Source organism: Ornithodoros turicata, chromosome 1 (genome assembly GCF_037126465.1).
Source record: "Ornithodoros turicata isolate Travis chromosome 1, ASM3712646v1, whole genome shotgun sequence".
Lineage (NCBI taxonomy): Eukaryota > Metazoa > Arthropoda > Arachnida > Ixodida > Argasidae > Ornithodoros > Ornithodoros turicata.
The window spans coordinates 6,082,780-6,102,448 of NC_088201.1; the positions used below are offsets into that span (position 1 = coordinate 6,082,780).

The 19,669-nt window shown below is 43.9% G+C and overlaps 1 protein-coding gene across 1 annotated transcript in view; it reads left to right on the forward strand.

Moving 5' to 3' along the window:
- Positions 1-19,669, forward strand: part of LOC135377392 (ectonucleoside triphosphate diphosphohydrolase 2-like) — a 23,270-nt gene continuing 3,601 nt past the window's right edge. Inside the window, exon 1 of the mRNA XM_064609763.1 lies at positions 1-1,081. Coding sequence (XP_064465833.1) covers positions 161-1,081 — 921 coding nt within the window. The 5' untranslated portion in view covers positions 1-160. The remainder of the gene's footprint in view (positions 1,082-19,669) is intronic.

Consider the following 19,669-nt stretch of genomic DNA (forward strand, 5'->3'; position numbering starts at 1 on the left):
CGATGGAGGTATACTGGAACGTGGCGAGCGACTGGGAGGCACACTACAGTGGAGGCACAACACATCAGTACACATGCGGCCGCTCGGGCAGATAGTGTGCTAGCAACACGACCCTGTGCTCACTCTTTTTTGCAAACGCAGCACCAAGAAATATCGACGCATGGAGGAGAACCACGGTGCACAGGGCGTCCGCTCGAGCGACACCCTCTACGGACGGTCTTCCCGACGCGACCTCCTCTACCGCGTGCCCTGGGGAAAGCTCGCGGTTGCCGCGGGTGTACTCACGCTCGTGGGCCTGCTGTTCACGGCGCTGGCGGGCTCCCCCCTGAGACCGCGCGCGCCTTTTCACTTTGGCCTGGTGGTTGACGCCGGGTCCAGTCACTCGGAGCTCACCCTTTACAGGTGGGCCCAACCAAAATTCCGCGGCACGGGCCGCGTCGAAGAGGAGTCGCACGTTTCTATGGAGGACGGAATCTCTTCCCTGGGACCCCGAGCTGCGGGAAGCGCGCTGGCCGCCTCCATGGGACCCATCCTGTCTAAGGCTCCCGCCAACACGCCGGTCTACCTGGGGGCCACTGCCGGCATGCGTCTTCTCAATATTTCCAACCCCGACCGTTCCGATGCCCTCTTCCTGAGCATCGAGTGCTCGTTGCGCAACTTCAGTCTTCGCCAGGCCTCCATACTCACCGGCCAGCAGGAAGGGCTCTTTGCCTGGCTGTCTGTCAACTATCTGCTCGATGCCTTCCTGGACGAAACTCCAGAGACATTGGGAGCCCTGGACATGGGCGGTGCCTCGACGCAGATTGCTTTTCAGGCAGACACGCCCAATTCCATCCACCTGAAACTCTACGGCCGAGACTACGGTGTGGCGTCTCGTTCTTACCTCTGCTTCGGTGTCAACGAAGCCATGCGCAGGTTTCTGGCCCGGCTCGTGGAGCAGGGGAACTTTGCGACCACGGTGGAGAGCCCGTGCCACAATGAAGGCCTCAGCTTTAATAGGTCGGCGGATGACCTGTTTGGTAGCCCTTGCACACAAACACGGGCCACCATCCGTTGGCTTCAGAATAATGATGGAAACACGGTGAGTGCTTTCTATGGGATGGTTAGGGATGCTCCTAAGGGTGGCACTCTCATAAAGCCCGTAGACCGGGTGGCTTGACGGCGGAAAGAAAAAGATACATTATATTTATTGTTTATTTTGCTTTTATTATATTTATTATATATTTTGTTTATTCATTATACCCATACTCTTTTCTACTGTTCTCTCCGATACTTCCAAGATGAAATTAAGTTACTGCCAACCAGTATCTCCATTAAGTTAAGAAGTCAACTTCATAATAACGAGAACATGTAACTGAAGAATAATTGCTTTCAATTGGAACCATCCTTTGAAGGTTGCCTCTTGAAAAGTTTGATCTTGATCCTAGTTAAGGACTATTTTAATCAGTTTCTTTGTTAGCTCGTGGCATTTGCAGCGAAGTTTGACAACAACCGAGGTCCTACCTCAACTGAGCGTAGGAACTTAACCTGCTTCACCGGCTCGCTTGCTTCTTAGCCATCTTTACCCGCTTCATTTGTTAGTATGCAACATTTTTTTACCACGTGCCATCTCACACTTGCAGGAAGCATAGTACAGTGTAATTCCTAGTAGTACTTGGGCATGTTTTCATTTTAATTTACGCATTTTAACCTGGCTCCTTCCTTTCTTCTCTCTGGAACACAAACTTGGCAAAAATTTCGCCATGTGTCGTAATTGAAGAGAATCGTTGGGTTCAGTCGCCCTTGAGAGAGCCCAGGAAATGACCCCCCCCCCTCCACTTTATTTTCCGTTCAACCTGCACTATAATGACCCGTCCTTTTGGAGGAGAAAAGTACAAACAGCACGGTGGCAGTCCCACTCAGAACGCCCCCAGATCATGTGGGGTTCGCAACACGCGTGTGACTCCTTTAACGCTGTAGGGGATGCCGTCCGACCGAGCGAAAGTTCTTCCTTCGGCCGTTAGGTCGCGTTCGTAGGGGGAAATAAAATATAAATAAATAAATAGACCAGGCAATGAACTACGGGGTGTGTCAGGCATGGTAGTCTCTGCATTCTGGAGTTTTCCGCGCACATGCGAATACTTCGTAACATTGTAAACTAGTAGCTAAATAAAAAGAAAAGCTACTTTAGCGGAATTCTTTTTTTTTTTTTCAGCGAAAGAAACTTCGCTCGGTGGTATTTATTGCATAAGTCGTTCCTTGCTTTCGTCTTTCTTTGTATCACATGTTACTATTACACGCTCGGCGCGCAAAAAAAAAAAAAAACACATCTGCGCGATCAATTGACTCTGAAAAGTTGCTGGTGAAATGAAAGTAATAAATTTACAGAAATTGTGTATCCAGCATGCGCAGTTAAGTTCTCGATGGGATGGTCGGTAAACGTGTTCGCGTTGAATTAATAGGAGAGCCCGGTCATGGCAACTGGCTTTTCTGACTGTCCAAGAATGCTTCTGTCGCGGTACTTTTTTATCTTTTTTTTTTTTTCATGCACAATTATTTTCTAGACTGCTTTGTTCTTTTCTCTTAAATATGGAGACGAAGTTCGAGATACGGCCGTTCTTCACTAAACTGCTTTCTATCAATGCTGGGTTCTTGGTTCGAGCCAGCACTGTCAACGCCATGCAGTTGTCTGTCTCTCTTCTCTGATCTCCATCTCTTTACGTTTTATCTTAGCCTTTGTTCCACCACCTTTGTTTGTCAGTTCTGCGAGGCTTGTCTGCTTACACGATTATATGCCCCGCTACAGATATTAGTGACGTTTATTTGCATTCGTAAAATGCAGGGTGTTGAAACATGATAAACCAAACGCAGAAGAGACGCAGACGGTCACGTGATTGGTTCCGGTAGGTACAGTACCTTCACGTCGACGTTATACCTTCTAAAAACGATAAAAAATAAGAAAAACAATGTAGGGTACAATTTATTCGCTTTTAGATGCATTACCAAACAGCCCAATTTGCAGTGATCGTCACTAACTACATCTACAGTAGTTTAACTGCACTGGAAAAAATTTCACCGTAAAAAAAACGGGCAAATGCAAGGAAAGTTGCCTGGCAAACATTGGCCGTTTTTTTTTTTCCTTTTTTTTCCTTTTTTTTTACGGTGGCCCCGTATAAGTTGTGCCCGTGAAAACATACTGCATTGGCCAGTAATTCTAACAGGCATACGCCGTGTAGCATTACTGTGCTGTGGTCGTTAAAAAAACTGCATTGGCCAGTAATTTTAACTACTAACTACTTCGCGATGGGGTAGTTTAACTAGTAGTTTACCTACTTTTCAGGGGAGTAGTTAAAACTGCTTTAACTACTGCAATGTATTTTAACTACATCTATAGCTACTTAACGTTGTCCATCAACACCAATCCCTCGTAGTGTTCTCGGACACCTAAATATGAATCACGAGCAATGATAAACTTTGGCTCAAGCCATTGCTACGATCGCCAAACACAAAGCTTGCGGCGGGATTCTTTTTGTGCCTACTCGATAAACTAAGTTGCAGAATGATTTCGCAGCAAATGAGGCTTCACTAGACAAGTAAAGCTTGCGGCAAAATCGGAAGTAGTTGGCGCCTGCAGTACCCTAACTACTGTAGATAACTACTCAAAATAGTAGTTTAACTAGTAGTTGCCACTACATTTCTGCAGGTAGTTGATAACTACTTTTTAACTACAACCAGGTAGTTTAACTACGTGTATTTAACTACTGGACATCACTGCCAATTTGTAACTTCATTTATACACCTTACACACCATTCATCCATCCACAGACAGCACTCCACTCAAGAGCTGCAGGCACAGGGGTGTTTCTCCGCCAGCGGAGAATGTAGTTCGCACACTGAGAGTGTCGCATCCCAGAAGGCGGGGATAAGCCGGTGGATATGTTTTGTTCGCTTTAAAAGCGTGCAAACGTGCTCGAGTATACACATCCGACGAGTGTTTTCGCAACAAGAACAGTCTACGAGCAACAGTTTTGAAGCAATGCGGGCGCACTATGTTGTGGATCGGAGACGTCATGCGCCTGCTTAAACCAATCACGGACGTCTTAAGATTTGTGGGCGGAGTTGACCTGCAGGAGTTAACCCGTCCCGAAGTATATACGTAGTTCCTGTCGCATCACTCAGTCTGAGCCGGAAGTGTGCTCGTACCGGAAGTCGAAGAAGAACTGAGCCAGGAATGAACCTGAACCAAATTTGAACGTAATTTTTTTAGAAAATCCTTCCGCGCCATCGTCAAAGCTGGCAGATATTTTTTCTCCGTAGAACCTGCGTTTAAATTTTAAGTTACACCAAATCATGTTTCGGCTGCTTTTGCGTGTGAAGAATAAACCTGATATGTATCCTCCCTACCTGGAAAAAAAGAAAGAAAAAAAGATACTGTGTAGGCCTACATGAATATTCCATTGTATATTTAAATAAGCATTGGAGCGTCAACGCCCGCGATTTCGCAAACTATAGCTTCTGACAAAGCGGCATCGCTGCCGGAGCTCCGTCAAGCCAACCTCTCTTTTCCCCCATAAACAAACAAACAAACAAACAAGAAAAAAAAAGAAAAAAAGCCAAGCTTTCAGGAATACGTCTGGTCTTGAGACATGAAACACGCTGAGTTCATAAACAAATAGGCGAACAAATCCGATAGACGAGATGTGCCTCAAAATGTGGTCTCCGGATTATAATCGTAGTGGTTTACAGAAAGAAAAAAAAAGAAGAAAAAAGATTACGATTAAATCGAAACTACTTTGTTATGTACCGCTATTGCAATAATTCGTCAGTAGGCATTATGTAAATGGTGCCTCGAAGTCCGATAAACCTACTCGGGCAACTATGATCGTCTAGCAGTGTAGCCAATACGTGATGTCACTGCAAATCGTTTTCACATGATATGTCGTCCCTTTGCCGTTCGCTAAAGCAGTGCGCCTCTTCGCAAATCAGACTCGCGCTCAGCCACACCAATCTCGAATCGGTTCCAAACCTGTGTCCTCAATCAAAAGAAAGAAAGACCGTTCGAGGGTGCCTTCCTGTCCTCGCGTTCGGATGCACTCTACGTAACAACGGACGCTGTTAAATCTAATCTAAGCTATTTCAAAGCTATAGCGCAATTGGCTTATCACGTTTTAGAAACCGTTACACGAACACCTTCTGCTTTCGAACTAACGTAGTTACTCGACCGTTTGCTTCAAAAAATAGAACCTAAAGGCTGTCGAGCCCCGTAGGTTCCAATGGGTCCGTTTTACCTCCGTGAAAAACACGGACAAAAAAAAAAGTTAGTGTGAGACCGGCCTAAAGCTCGCAAAGAATGATTGTCGTCTGCTACGATTCGTCGTTGCAGGCGGTTGCGTTCGCCGGGCAGAGAATGCGATCGCTTCGCGTGGCATATGATTGGCGGGATTTGCATAGTGATGACGTCAGCGCGAGCAACAAGTGAGCCATGGCGAGACATATTCGTGAAGCAGACATGGAAGGTTTTTCTCTTTTCTTTTTTTTTTTTTTTATCATAGCTGGAATAGATTATTCATTCGCGTGAACGTCTACCTTTAACTTAACGCAGATTTTCGCGAAATACTAGTGCATCGTCGCCTTTGCGTACGTAAGGTACTGTAGCGTAGTGGTTCTGCGCAATGCGCGAAGCCCTCTTTTCCTGCTGTCCTCTCTCCATCTGTCCACGTCTGTGCGCCTCTCATAGCCACAGTTGCTGCGCGGCGCTAACGTGCAATTACAAAAAAAAAGAGTTCTATTGTTTGCGCGTGCGCAGAACAATAGAACTCTTTTCCTTACGTACGCAAATGCGATGGCGTACGATGCGCTAAAACTCGCTACTATTTCTATTATTATTACTACTCTACTATTACTCTCTTATTACTACTTACACTCTTAAAAATGAACTTCACCGCGTAGCACGCTCCTAGCCAACCACCATCTCGAATGATATCGTTACCTGCCTTGATTTGTTGAAAACGGGGGGCGTACGCCTTTTTTGTGACACTTGTGCTGTTCATAATTGTCACACAAAAAAGGCGTACGCCCCCCGTTTTCAACAAATCAAGGCAGGTAACGATATTATTCGAGATGGTGGTTGGCTAGGAGCGTGCTACGCGGTGAAGTTCATTTTTAAGAGTGTACTTATTACTATTATTACATACTACCGTTACCTGATCTAGTTCGCTTTTGGTACCTGAAGCTAGTGTATAAAATAATAAATACCGGGGAATATCATGGCACAACAGGGTTTAATTTGTGCCCTAGAAATAACAGGAGTGTACAACGTCTTATTTTCAAACCTTTTCGAGCAAACAATGTTTATGGGAGCCGGTTGCTAGAAAGCTATGGTATCAGATTGTGGAATATGCTGCCATCCGACTTAAAATATGACAAGCATTTTGTGCGCAGCTTACGTCGCTATGCGATGAACAGCTCAACCATTCTTTCATCTTAATTATTTTGCTGTAAAATTGTAGTGTAAGTGTATGTGGATAATATTTTTAATGTCGTTGCACTGCTTCTCAGTGTCTTTCTATCTGACTGTGAATTAATGTTATTGAGGATGAGCTGTGGGAGTCAATACTAGCCTGTGCTAATGACACCCATAATTTCATCCCTAAGCTTTGTATTTAGTCATTTTAATTCCATACTTCAATAAACAAACAAACAAACAAACTAATTACTACTACTATACGTATTACTACTCTTACTATTACTCGCTATTATTTTTTACTAACTCTTTCGAAGGTAGCGCTACGAGGTGCCGTTTTCGGGCGCGCAATAATTGCAACACGACGCGAGAGCGTCGTGGAAGCGCGTTGCTTGGACGAAATTGATAGTGCTATCAGCCGGGAAGTAAACATGGCTCCCAGTGTCGAGCTCGATATCGAACCCTTGTCAAAGCGACCGGGAAGCGAGTCGCTCTCTAATGATTTCCGTTCGGGGCTCCATATATTCCAATGTACCTCCCGCCACCCGTTGCTACGAGACGCCACGAAAAATGAAATCTCCTCCGTGCGCGATGGAATCCTCTAGGTTGACAGGCGTCCTTGTATCGCTTCTCCTCAAGTTTTAGGGGCGCGTTCGCTTCTAATGGAATGTCTGGCGTCCATATGGTTGTCACTTTGCTTTTTTATGTATATATATATATATATATATATATATATATAAGCAGGAAAAATCAGAAGACGACAAAGAGCTTACAGGAAAACACAAAGGGGAGTTTATTAACACATATAGGGATAGGGGTCGACGTTTCGGCAGTCAGCGCTGCCTTCGACGGGACTGGGGTGTTTTCCTGTAAGCTCTTTGTCGTCTTCTGATTTTTCCTGCTTATTTCATTCTCGTGGTCAACCGCCCTCCTAAGCTTCTAATCTATATATATATATATATATATATATATATATATATATATATATATACTGCCTCGCAGCAGTGGAATTGTACCAACTGTGACGACACTTTTGTAACCTTTTAAAAGACCTTGTACATAGATTTTCGTCTCAGTCCCGAAGAAGGCGGAGCTTCCGCCGAAACGTAGACTTCCCCAGACCCTTAGTTTAAATGCCAGCTTAATAAATAACTTCCCCTACTCCCTACTTCAGTCTCTGGTGTCTTTTCTCCCCTATCTATATTCAACATCCTGGTCGTTCGAACCTAAATTTTGTAGCGTATATATATATATATGTCCGGCGAAGGATTAATTTTACACGTTAGAATGCCTATTCAGCCACTTCATTATGGTTTATTCGAGAGTCGTTGCGCTGGACTCGCAGCACCAGCGGATGCTATTATGTGATCGATTTTTCGCGCGATATTTATAGAAGGGCTCTGGATGTCGGCGAAGCGTAACCTTTTACGTTGCACGTGGAGTTATTTAAGTTTCAGAGTGTATGGCTTGTCTGTGTGTGTGTATTGTGTGTGTGTAAGGGGTGTGTGTAAGGGGGTAAGGGGTGTAAGGGGTATCACCGAAAAAACTTGTTCGGCTTATTAATGAGAAATTAAAAACTGCTTCGCGTTGGACGAAAGAGTCGGCCTTTTAGGACCAGATAAAACCTTTTCCCAACGGATGTTATGTGACCCCTAAAACGTAGTTGTATCCGAGCTCGTTACAACTACATGCGGATGTTCTGACGTTGACACATCATGGACGAATCAGAATATATCACATTGACAAAATACGAACAGAATTACAAGGAGAAACAGCTTTAGTAACTCGTATCAAGCTATCGGTGGTCTCACAGAGGAACTTGTTCACTCGTTCAATCGAAGATACCGGGTTCGAATCCATCCGAAGGCGACAGCGATTTCGTGGCAGAGCACAAGGTGCTCCGGTATATGTAGTCTTTATGTTATTTCGATTTCGTCGTCGGTGTTATTTAGCGAGGCTGATTTTAAGGACATTTGTGGTTGTGGAAATGGCCCGGTATGGCATAGCTCATGTTCTTGCGAAGTCACATTATTAGATTGCTCCTGTCAAGGCTCCTCTATTTTGAGACCCCCAGCTCATCGCAAACGCGAGGGGAGATATGGGTCTGGCGTTTCTCTAAGAGCATTTCCTATCGTTTGATAAGATTTGTGTCCGTCGCCCAGACACATCTGAACCCAGCTCACCACTCTGTTGCAGTGTAACGAACAGGAATGAGTAGGAAGTAAATCTTTGGGCTTGCTGGTATACTGCATCATACAACGGCAGAGCTCGAAAATGAGTAGGAAGCTTGTTTCTCCCACAAATTATTCTTGAACTGTGGAATTCAATTGTATCGACTAAAGGAGTATTAACGCGTCTTCCGTTATTTTAATTGTCACTGTTGGAAACTCTCTACCAGTGATGGCCAGTAGTTAAACTACCTGATTGTAGTTAAAAAGTAGTTATCAACTACTTGCAAAAATGTAGTGGCAACTACTAGTTAAACTACTATTTTGAATACTTAACTACAGTAGTTAGGTTACTGCAGGCGTCAACTACTTCCGATTTTGCCGCAAGCTTTACGGCACGATTGTGCTTCCGACTTTTACCTTGTGCTACTTGTTTCATGAGGACGGAGATGCAGAGCAATTGTGCCGTGCATGTGTAGTAAATCTTCACTTTTATCACTGCTTGTGATTCATATTTAGGTGTCCAAGAACACTATAGAATGGGATTGGTGTTGATGGACAACGCTAAGTAGTTAGAGACGTAGTTAAAATACATTGTAGTAGTTAAAGAAGTAGTTTTAACTACTTCGCCTGAAAAGTAGTTGTAACTACTGGTTAAACTACTCCACCGTGAAGTAGTTAGTAGTTATAAAGTACTGTAGAAGTAGTTAGTGGCCATCACTGCTCTCTACACGCCTCCATCAGTTGATACATCAATCGACACTTCTATATGACTATCTATCGGCTTCTATCTATGGCTTCTATCGGCTATAATGTCGACAGCCAACACGAGGCATAAGACGTCTGCTGAACTTCAAGCTCAACAAAACTCTACGGCCGAGTGGATACAACATCCGCTCGTTGCTGGTATACAGTCAAACTCCTTTATAGCGAACACCTTTTTAACGAAAATACCACTACAGCAAATTTTTTTGCGGTCCCGCTGGAGCCCTATAGGTCCAATAATGGACATCCTTTTTAACGAACATGCCTTTACTGCGATTTTTTTTTTTTTTTTTTGCTGCCCCCTGAGTTTCGTTGTAAAGGAGTTTGACTGTACTTCCGAGGTCGTTCTAAATACTGTGGCTGTTCGAATCTTACCACCGTGTCTTCCCCGCATGGGTTTCACACTCAAGTCTGCCCTGGACGCATACTTAACCCCCTCGCCATCTGTCCACGTCTATGCTCATAGCCACAATTGCTACGCGGTGCTAATGCGAACATGTCAAACAGCGCGACGTTGATAAGAAATGGTGTTAATGGAAAAAAAAAAGGAAGAAGAAGAAGAAAGACAAAATGGTGGTGAAAAGTTTGTAAGCCACGTGAACGACGGCGGTGTCATTCGCAGGTTGCGAAAGCTTTTTGGGCGAGGCTTCGTCAACGCGGATAAGAGCGTTTACCCGTTCAAAAAGACGCCTTCGGCAAAATAGACAGGAATTACGTGGCAACTCCGCGTTAATATCCTAATAAGAATTCACGCTCTTTATCGATGGCGTCATAAACAAAAAAGTATAAGCGTCATAATTAAACTCGTGGCTCCGATGAGGAGGTAAACCTTATTCCTTTCGCCAAATTTATGGTCGCTCTTATAGCAGTCGCCGAAGTTGGCCGACGTGTTGGCTAGAAGCAACTGTATGTGGTGTCGGAGGATGGCAGGATCGAAGCAGCCTCGTTCAAAGTTGCGGTTGGTTAGCTAGCGCGTGGATGTGCAATATGTGTGGTGTGTAATTAAAGGCCACGTACTTGTCAGACGCGGAAACCTATATGGCGCGTTGTAATTTTAATAATAATATAGGCGTTGCGATTTTCCGTGGCTGTCGACTATAGTCTGCATCGGCACAGACCGGGGCCCGCTTGCACGAAGCTGTTTGAGTGAAATACTCAACGAGTTTCTCGCTCAGTGCACATTGGGTGCACTAATGCTTGAGAGAAAGACTCGTTGAGTGTGAGAGAACTGATGTTCTGAGGCAGGAACAACATAGAAAGGGCAAATATATACAAGCCTCACTCGTTGAGTGTTTTACTCGAAGAGTTCCGTGCAAGCGGAGCCAGGTGCGAACGACCCTCAACGTGTCGACACCTCCGATTGCCCTGACCATGTGTATAGCATGAGGTCCTAGACCAGATCCCCCCCGTCAATCCTGGATCAGCCCCTCACAGCGCTTACCGTGGTCTTGTATCTCCCGCTAAGCATCATACGGTGCATAACCGTAAGTATTAGTGGCAACTGCTTAGTTGCCATTTCTCGGTGTGTAGGTTGTTGTTTGAAATGTACCTAGTACATTAACGAGCAAAGTGCTTACGCGTTCTTGTTCACCATGCGAAATTAACCGCCGATGTAAAGAAGACGTCTGTACATCGCTCATAGCCGCAGTTGCTTGGCGGCGCTAACACGAATTTTTTTAAAAGCGTATTTTGTATGGTCCCGACAGTTTCACAACCTTGACATGTTTAGTTCTTATTTCAGACCACGACCTACTAGATTATAACGACAATGTCATAATCAGAAACCCTTTGAGGAGCCCGTCCGCACGATCCGCTAGGGGCGCTGCTCATCGGCACGCGAGATCTGCATCACGATTGGACGATGGAAATTTGAATTCTGAACGCGCAGAAGCGTATGTACGACTACCGTAGCAGACGACAGCGATAGCTCCTATGAAAACGCATAGAATGATGATGATAATCAACCTCAGAATGAAACATCTTCCGTGGAATATCCACCGCTTGTACAGAAATACTAAGGTAAGTTGAAGTACAAAGTATTGTAGAAGTTGAGGAAGCAATAACTGGAACGATGAGTAGCGCCACCGCTACCTTCCAAAAATGCGGCGCTGGGAAGGGGTGCCTATGACGTGGTCGTTATAATCTAATAGGTCGTGGTACATACCCATATTTAAAGGTTAGTACACTTGTCTGTTCCTGACGGTAAGCCGATTTCTTGTAGTTTAACGACAGTGAGATTGGCTTCGTCTGAATTCCCGAACGACGTCGGTTTGGTCCGACAGACGCCTCTGTCTTTATATTCGCTAGAAAAACTACTGGCTGCCTTCATTACACTTTATATAATGGGCGTGTATTGCAATGTAGTCCTTTTTTTAGGTCATTAAACCGTTAGACGCAGCCTACGTTGTTCTACATTTCCTCGTTTGGGTAATTTAGTGGCACCTAAAAGTACAGGGAATTTACGGTGTTCTCGGAAAACCGCCCTGTCTGAGCAGGGATGGGCATAAATACATTTTTAGTATTTAAATATAAATACAAACTACGTTGTTGAAATAGATATTTAAATATTCTGCGTAAATACTTTTCAATATGAGTATTTAAATACAAAATATAAATACAGTATTTGCATACCACAACTACTACTATAAATACTGTGGGGAGGACGTCATCTGGAATTACAGAAATTATGATGACGATAACAACAAATCAGCGAGGAACAATAGCATTTATTTGTTAGATTATCACGGCGATGTGAATGTGCGGCTCTCCGAACTCTGCTTTGGCTTTCTTACCGAAACGTCAAATGCAGGGTAACTACAGGAATATGAGTCAGTATCTTGCGTATTTAGGTGTATTTATGAAATATTTACAAAATAGATACCCAAAAATTGGTATCTAAATATAGTTATAAGTACATTTTTCGAGTTTGTACAGAATATAAATACATGTATGTATATTTTAAATACTATTGTACTTACAATGTATTTAAAATATACATACACGTATTTATATTTGGTATTTAAATACAAACTCGAAAAATGTATTTATAATTATATTTAAATGCATACTTACAGTGTATTTAAATACTGCCCTTCCCTGGACACGTCGGGCTATGCCGCGTATTTCCAACTTCTTGAACTTCCATTGCCGAAAATACTGAAAATCGACAAAAACTGAAAATTTTGCTTTGGCATCCAGACATGGGCATCGAGTAAGCTCCGATAATCCCCCGAGCAAGAAGAAACGCCTAAAAACAGAAAAGAAAAGAAAATAATTGAAATTTCGGTAATAAATTGGCAGTCCCAGGACGCAACACGTTTCAATGGAGCTGACAGATACAGCAAAACACGCTGAGCAAAGAAAAAGTCTTCTCACTGAGTTCATTTGATTTCGTTGATTTGGGCGCTGGAGGGCTTACGTGTTTGTGCTGTCCATGTCTGCAGCCTGCCTCGGCAAAGAAAAAGCTTCCGCTCCAAACTCCCATCGCAAACCCTACATGTGCATATGCATTAAACAGCATATGCTCTTTTTGTTCAGCCAGCCGTACACATTTGTTGCTCGTAAGGTTCTAGACGGAAGAGATGATGAGACAATTATGAATAACTCTAAATCTGGAACAGACATCTTGAAGTAATGTCGTTGAAATGAGAGAGTGGTGGTCTACAAAACGGCCACAATATACAGTAGGTGCGTTACGTTAATACGCAAAATTAACATGACAATGAAAGATGAAAGTCACTGAAAAGGTTAGCCAGCTGTAGGGATCGAACCCACATCTTCTGGATTGCAAATTGAGGCTTTGTTTGTATCTGTCCCTTCTATGTTGTTCCAGCCTCAGAACATCAGTTTATCTCTTGTTTAACATGACAGGCAGAGCGTTAAACCACAAGCACCTAACAAGTATAATAACAGGCAGTGCTATGTGTAAGAGTTTCTTGGAGAAAGGCGTGTTAAAGAACTACATTTATATAAAAAAACGGACGAATACAGGATTCACGTAACAGCTTCGCTGCTAACGTGTATTTGCTTACTGATCCTATGCAGCAACTTGGTGGCAGTGTTGTTCGGACAGTTCATATCTGAATACTCGGCAGCACAAATGACGGGACGGAAGAACAGATACGACGAGGATACCTGCAGACTTTCGTTTATATACAAACAGAAAACACAAGCAAATGTCACTAGATATACTAGATAGATACACATTAGATATACAGGGGGTTTGCTCTGACGTCTCCATAAATTTTGTTTAAAGCGAGCGATAAAAGCCAGCTACTTGACTAGAAACAGGTGCTACTAGTGAAGCAGTACCTGTTTCTTACTCAAGTAGCAGAAAAGTACCACTTGCTTTTCTTTTATCGCTCGCTTTAAATATAATTTCTGGACACGTTAGATCAAACACCCTGTACATTCATATATGAGCTATTACTAACTTCCCCATTTTATTCCTCTGGTTGTTCAGACAGAACACCCGTGGTCGTCCTCCTCAAGCGATGTTAAAACACGCTTACAGCCATTCGCTACACAAAAAACACCCGGTTTATGCGGTTGTGATTAACGGGTACGTTGATGTATACAGTCAAACCTCGCTTTACGAACACCCTTCGTTTCTCAGAAAATCGTTCGTAAATCGAGGTATTCGTAAATCGAGGTCCGAGGAGTGCAGTGCACAAATACCTCACAAAAACACGGGAAATTGATTTGAATAAGTTTTATTGTTGAAAATACGGCTGTCAGGACTGAACGCCTTCTCTTGGAATGGCAAGATGTTTCCATCTCGGAGACCTGGTCCAAGCTCACAACTGTTCGGCTGTAAACGCCCGAATTATTCTTTCAGGAAATGGTGAATCATGTTTGTGGAACGTAGCGACGTTGGGACATTGTATGTTTGACCTTGCCAGCATGTACTGAGGAACTTTCATTATCCTCCGGTCCATTGGCCTGTCCTCTGTACGTTCGTAACGCCCGTTCGTATATCGAGGTCAGAATGGCTTGGCTACTTTGGGTCAGTTCCCTAATAATTCGTTCATAGTTCGGATATCGAGGGTTCGTAAAACGAGGTCAAAATACACCGAAAAAGTTTGGTTCCCTGTGGAGCCGTTCGTAAGTTGAGGGAATTCGTATATCAAGGGTTCATAAAACGAGGTTCGACTGTACATCGTTTGAACTGAGCCATTTGGACGAGCTTTAGAAATAATGGCCCATAAAAAGATAAGTCAAAACTTTCACCGGCGTGATTCAACAAACATACACCTGCTGGCCCGGCGAAAACGCTCAGTCGAAGGTCTCGGGAGTAGCCAGCCCGTTTTTTTTATATCTCGGGTAACCTCTCCTTGAACACATTTTTCATTTTCATTTCATTTTTTTCATTTTCATTTTTCATTTATTGGAACATTTGTAAAAACCTGTACATCACAGGGTGGCCAAAAAGCAGCAAAAAAAGCTGCTTGACTAGGGCACGACCCTTTATCACTCATCATTGATAGTTATATCAAAATCTAGCCGTAGAAAAACATATAAAGGAACATATACCCGAAATGCATGCACTGCACATTGGAAACAAATCAGCATAATCAGCTACACAATGCACCACGTATGCTTAGTGTCCTTAGGAAGGACAATGACACGTCATTAACGTGCAAATTCAGTGCGGAAAACCTGTTTAGTATATGTGGAAGGCTATAGGTTAGCGACTGGCGTCCGTAATCTGTCCTCAACTTAGGAATCTTCCATCTTGCAGTGTGGCGCGTACGCTCGGTGAAAGATTGAAGTGAAAAAAGCGATAGAAAAAAAGGTATTATTTTGTTTTACAGCAGTTACATATAGGTTTTTAACACAAAGTAACTATATAGGTTTGTTGCCTTGATGATGTTAAGTGTAATGAACAGTTCGTCAGTGTGACTGTCGAAAGGTACATCAGCTATAATTCTAACAGCGCACTTTTGTGCTATGAACAAACTATTAATGGAAGCCTGGGTTCCCATTTTAAAAAGAATGAACGAAAGAAGAAAAAAAAAGTGATTCACTATGAAAGTTCACACTTCCTACAACCCTTACTGCAGAACGGGGATTCCAGGAGGGGGGGGGGGGGCTAAAATGGAAGACTGCGTGGTGATTCGAGTGATGCGTAACGCTACCCAGCGTAATTGCGTATACAGGAAAGGAATTGTTCCCGCAGAAGGTCATCTCCCGTCCGTTTGCACGCCCTAGTATACCACGGTGAACCAGAGAAAGTTTGTAATCGCACAGGTGGCTCCTTGTGGGCGCCTTGGAAGGAAGCGTTCACTCCACATATGGTGGTGATTCACCTCGCGGAGAGCGCCCCTCCGGCTGCTCCTATCCATTTGACGAAATGCGTTGTCAGAAAGAAGATAGAGGATCGTTACGTGTGGGCGGGGACCAACATTATCCGAGGGTATCCGCCGGAGATTTTCGTACGCAGATTGCGATTGGGGGACATTCAGTGCTGTGTCGTGACGAGTTGACTCGGAGGAAGACGTGTTCTCATTGACCGTTCGTAGGAACGTGCAGGTTATCGCGTTGTTTTATAAGCTTGCAGAAACCTTCGAACCTTTTATTTGCGAGTTTATGCACACGCGCATGGTCTAGTTAGTACATATAATTAACCCAGTTAATCAATATAAATGAGATGTATAGTACGATTGACGACAACGATGTAGTATATCGACTGTGAGATATGTCAGCGCCTGTTTCTCGATGACGAATACAGTCAAACTCCTTTATAACGAACACATTTTTAACGAAAATACCACTACAGCAAATTTTTTTTGCGGTCCCGCTGGAGCCTATAGGTCCAATAATAGACATCCTTTTTAACAAAAATACCTTTACTGCGATTTTTTTTTTTTTTTTTTTTTTTTTTTTTTTTGCTGTCCCCTGAGTTTCGTTGTAAAGGAGTTTGACTGTATTGAAATCTGTTGCGTGGTGAAGGACTATATCTTTACAACAAGCACTGACATAAAGGGGGAATTTCTGACTTAACGAGTACGTCAAAATAAATTGTTGACGAAAGAATCTGGACAGTCTGTCTTTTCGTGTATCATAATTTATCTATTATTGGTCATAGGTCAAATCCAGCAGGACTGACCTTAGGAACCGGAGTCCAAACAGTCGGGTGACTCGCCTCAGTATATACGCGCGCGGTTCTTGCGCGGGTTTTCAGGTACAGCAAAGGAAAGCGGCAAGGTGCCCGGTACGGTAATGGGTGCTACGGGGACGCAAATAAATGATACAGCGAAGCTAATGGTGCTACGGATCTAACCAGCTATGCCTGTGGCGCACATGATACGGCCTTGGGAAGGAGGCCATAATGATACATGCGGCTTCACGCCAATTTGTTTGTTGCCTCTTGCAGGAAGCAGAGTGGGGACCTGAGATTCTTTTTCCACGATTTTTCTGCTGGTTCATTTTTCACGATTAATATTCGCATTGTTTATACGCGTGTGCACATCGTGTGGGAAAGAAGGCGTGTTTGGGGTTTCGCGTTCTCTCTCTCTCTCTCTCTCTCTCTCTCTCTCTCTCTCTTTTTTTTTTTATTGGGAGTTTATGCACTATTCCGCATATAATAGATTATAGTTAGGGCCTGACTTTTTAGGGTTAAACCCGTATCCGCCCGATATTTACCCCCCGAACGAAATCTGTAAAATTCTGGTTTAACCCGAATCTACCCGAAAACATCCGAGTCGCGTGGCACACTCATAAGCGTGCATTAAAATAAAGTTTGATAACATTGCTAAACATTAGTTCCATGTTAACACAAATTTTTATTAAACAAAACAAATCACCCGAATACACCCGAATTCCTGACGACAGAATATGCCGTAACGGGATTTAACCCGAATACACCCGATTTTTCGAATGAAAAAGATCACCCGATATTTACCCCCCGAATTTGGCAAAAAATAAAACCCGAAAAAGTCAGGCCCTAATTATAGTGTACCCTGTTATCTATGTTTCAGAGCAATGCGTACTTATCGTATTGCGTCTATCTTGGCAAGGTCTGGGAGCTGCAGAAAGTCTACAGGCCTCGTTCTGGACAGTCGAATAATCGAGCGCAAAATGCAAAAAAAAAAAAGAAAAAAAGAAAAAGACAGTGGAGTTACTTAGTACATTACTTCTCGTAATGTTCTAGAAAGGAAACTGAATATTCTGACAAATCAAAATTTCCGAAAATTACGTTAGTTTGTTTTTACTGCGAAAAAAAAATCGCAATCCTAGGTACGTTGCGTTCTCGCAATTCCCCCTTCCATCTAATAGTTGACGCGGAGTACGATCGCGCGCTGATGATGGACAACTTCGGGTTGCCGTCGGGTTGGGGTCCTCAGTTCGGTCATTAGTGCAGGGACGAAGATTAGTCTCTACTCCTATTTCCCAACTCATTATCTCGTCCTTTCATCCGTCCCGAGACAGTTACTCGTTGTGCTTTAAATCCTTATACCGGGCGCATCTGGACACGTCTTGGATGTGGAAACAGACAGGCACACAAAGTTGCCTCGTTGTGCAGATAGCCACAACGTTTTCGTATACGATTCCATCGTTAATTATCCCATCCCGCGGGTAACAACGAGGTTGCTCCATGCTCAACAAACAGTGCCTTTGGGGTTGCAAGACGACATGCCAAGAGTTGCCAAGGGTGCCGGCCGTGAACTGCGCCCCAGCTCAGGATCAAGGAGGGATGGATAACTTTTTTGTTTTGCTCCTGACTTATTCGCGTGCCACAATCGCGGTGATCGTAAACAGACGTGATGTAGACGTGCCGGCATTGGCGATAATGTATGCGGGCTTCGATGGGCGGTGCTGAGCATATTTTTTCTTCACATTCTTCGGGGTGACTTTGGTTGCCTTCGCAGAGTTTGGTGACGCCAGAGAGTATGGCATATACAGTCAACCCTCGATTTATGAACACCTTCGGTTCCCCGAAAAATCGTTCATAAATCGAGGGATTCATAAATCGAAAATTCAGTTAACTGAGTACTATCGAGCAAATGCAACAGTATTTCCGAGTTGGGATTGTGTTTATAATGCCATATATTGTGTAATTTTGCTTTTGACCATGCCTTCTGCTGTATCAATCTCACAAAGAACAGACATTAGCGCATTCACACTCTGTTTATTATGCAATACTAAATTGTTTAATTTTGCTTTGGACCATGCCTTCCGCTGTGTCAATCTTGGAAATAAGAGATGTCACCACATTCGCACTGGACTGGTCTCGGATTTCCTCCGGGATTTTTAACCTCCGTTTATTAATCTCCGGGCGACAGCGACCACCTTATTCATCAACTGAGGTCAAGAACCCGCTTGTTGGTCGGATTTCGAGGGGTTAAGAATCGAGGGTGCAATACCTGGAAAACGTTTTGTCCATTCAGACGTCATTCCTAAGACCACGGAATTATCCCTTTGAAGGTTTCTGTTGACCTCGGAACGATCCGTTCATAAATTGAGGGCAAAAACGCTGGGCAACTCCTAGTTGGTTCCCAGAAATTCCGTTCATTATTCGAATATCGAGGTTCATAAAACGAGGGAAAAATGAATGGAAAAAGTTTGGTTCCCCGTGCTCGTGTTCATAAAACGAGGGAATTCATAAATCGAAGGTTCATAAATCGAGGGTTGACTGTAGATGCATGTCAGCTGTTGCACGGCAAACTGCATAATGTGAAAAGCCCGGGCACAACTACAGGAACAGGACGAACACACCACTCAAACTCTCTCAAAGAGAGGGGGGGGGGGATTTCACTCGTGCGGAGCTCGTGTACCTTCGCCGTTCGAGCCCGGAGAGAGATGGAGGAGGGCATGTCTAAACCCCCTGATCCGCCGTACGGGACTTTGCACTGCCAACACCACCTCGATAGAGAAAGCCTGCGCGTTCGTCGCAGGTGACGCAACAATTAGGAGTCAGCCAATCAGGATCGTGTTTTCAACGGCCGTAGCCAATCACGAACGTGCCTTCAGCGGTAATGGTCACGCAGACGAAGCACCGTCGTCTGCGAGTTGTGATTGAACGCCCTCGCGTACTAAATTGGAAAACTTGGAAATAAATGGCAAAACGGTCTGAGTCTTTCTCAAAACTGATTTTCTGGAAAGCGCCTGGCACGTTAAATATTTAGGTCTGCAGGGTCCAGGTGAGCTGCAATCATTTGCGGGTTCTTGAATTCGCAGAACGGAGAATCGCGGTAGCAGACGAATTCTGCAACTTAATTGAAAGAGGGAGAGGAGGCGATGCGCAGGCTTTCTTTATCTAGGTGGTGCTGGTAGTGCGCACAGCACTACGTAG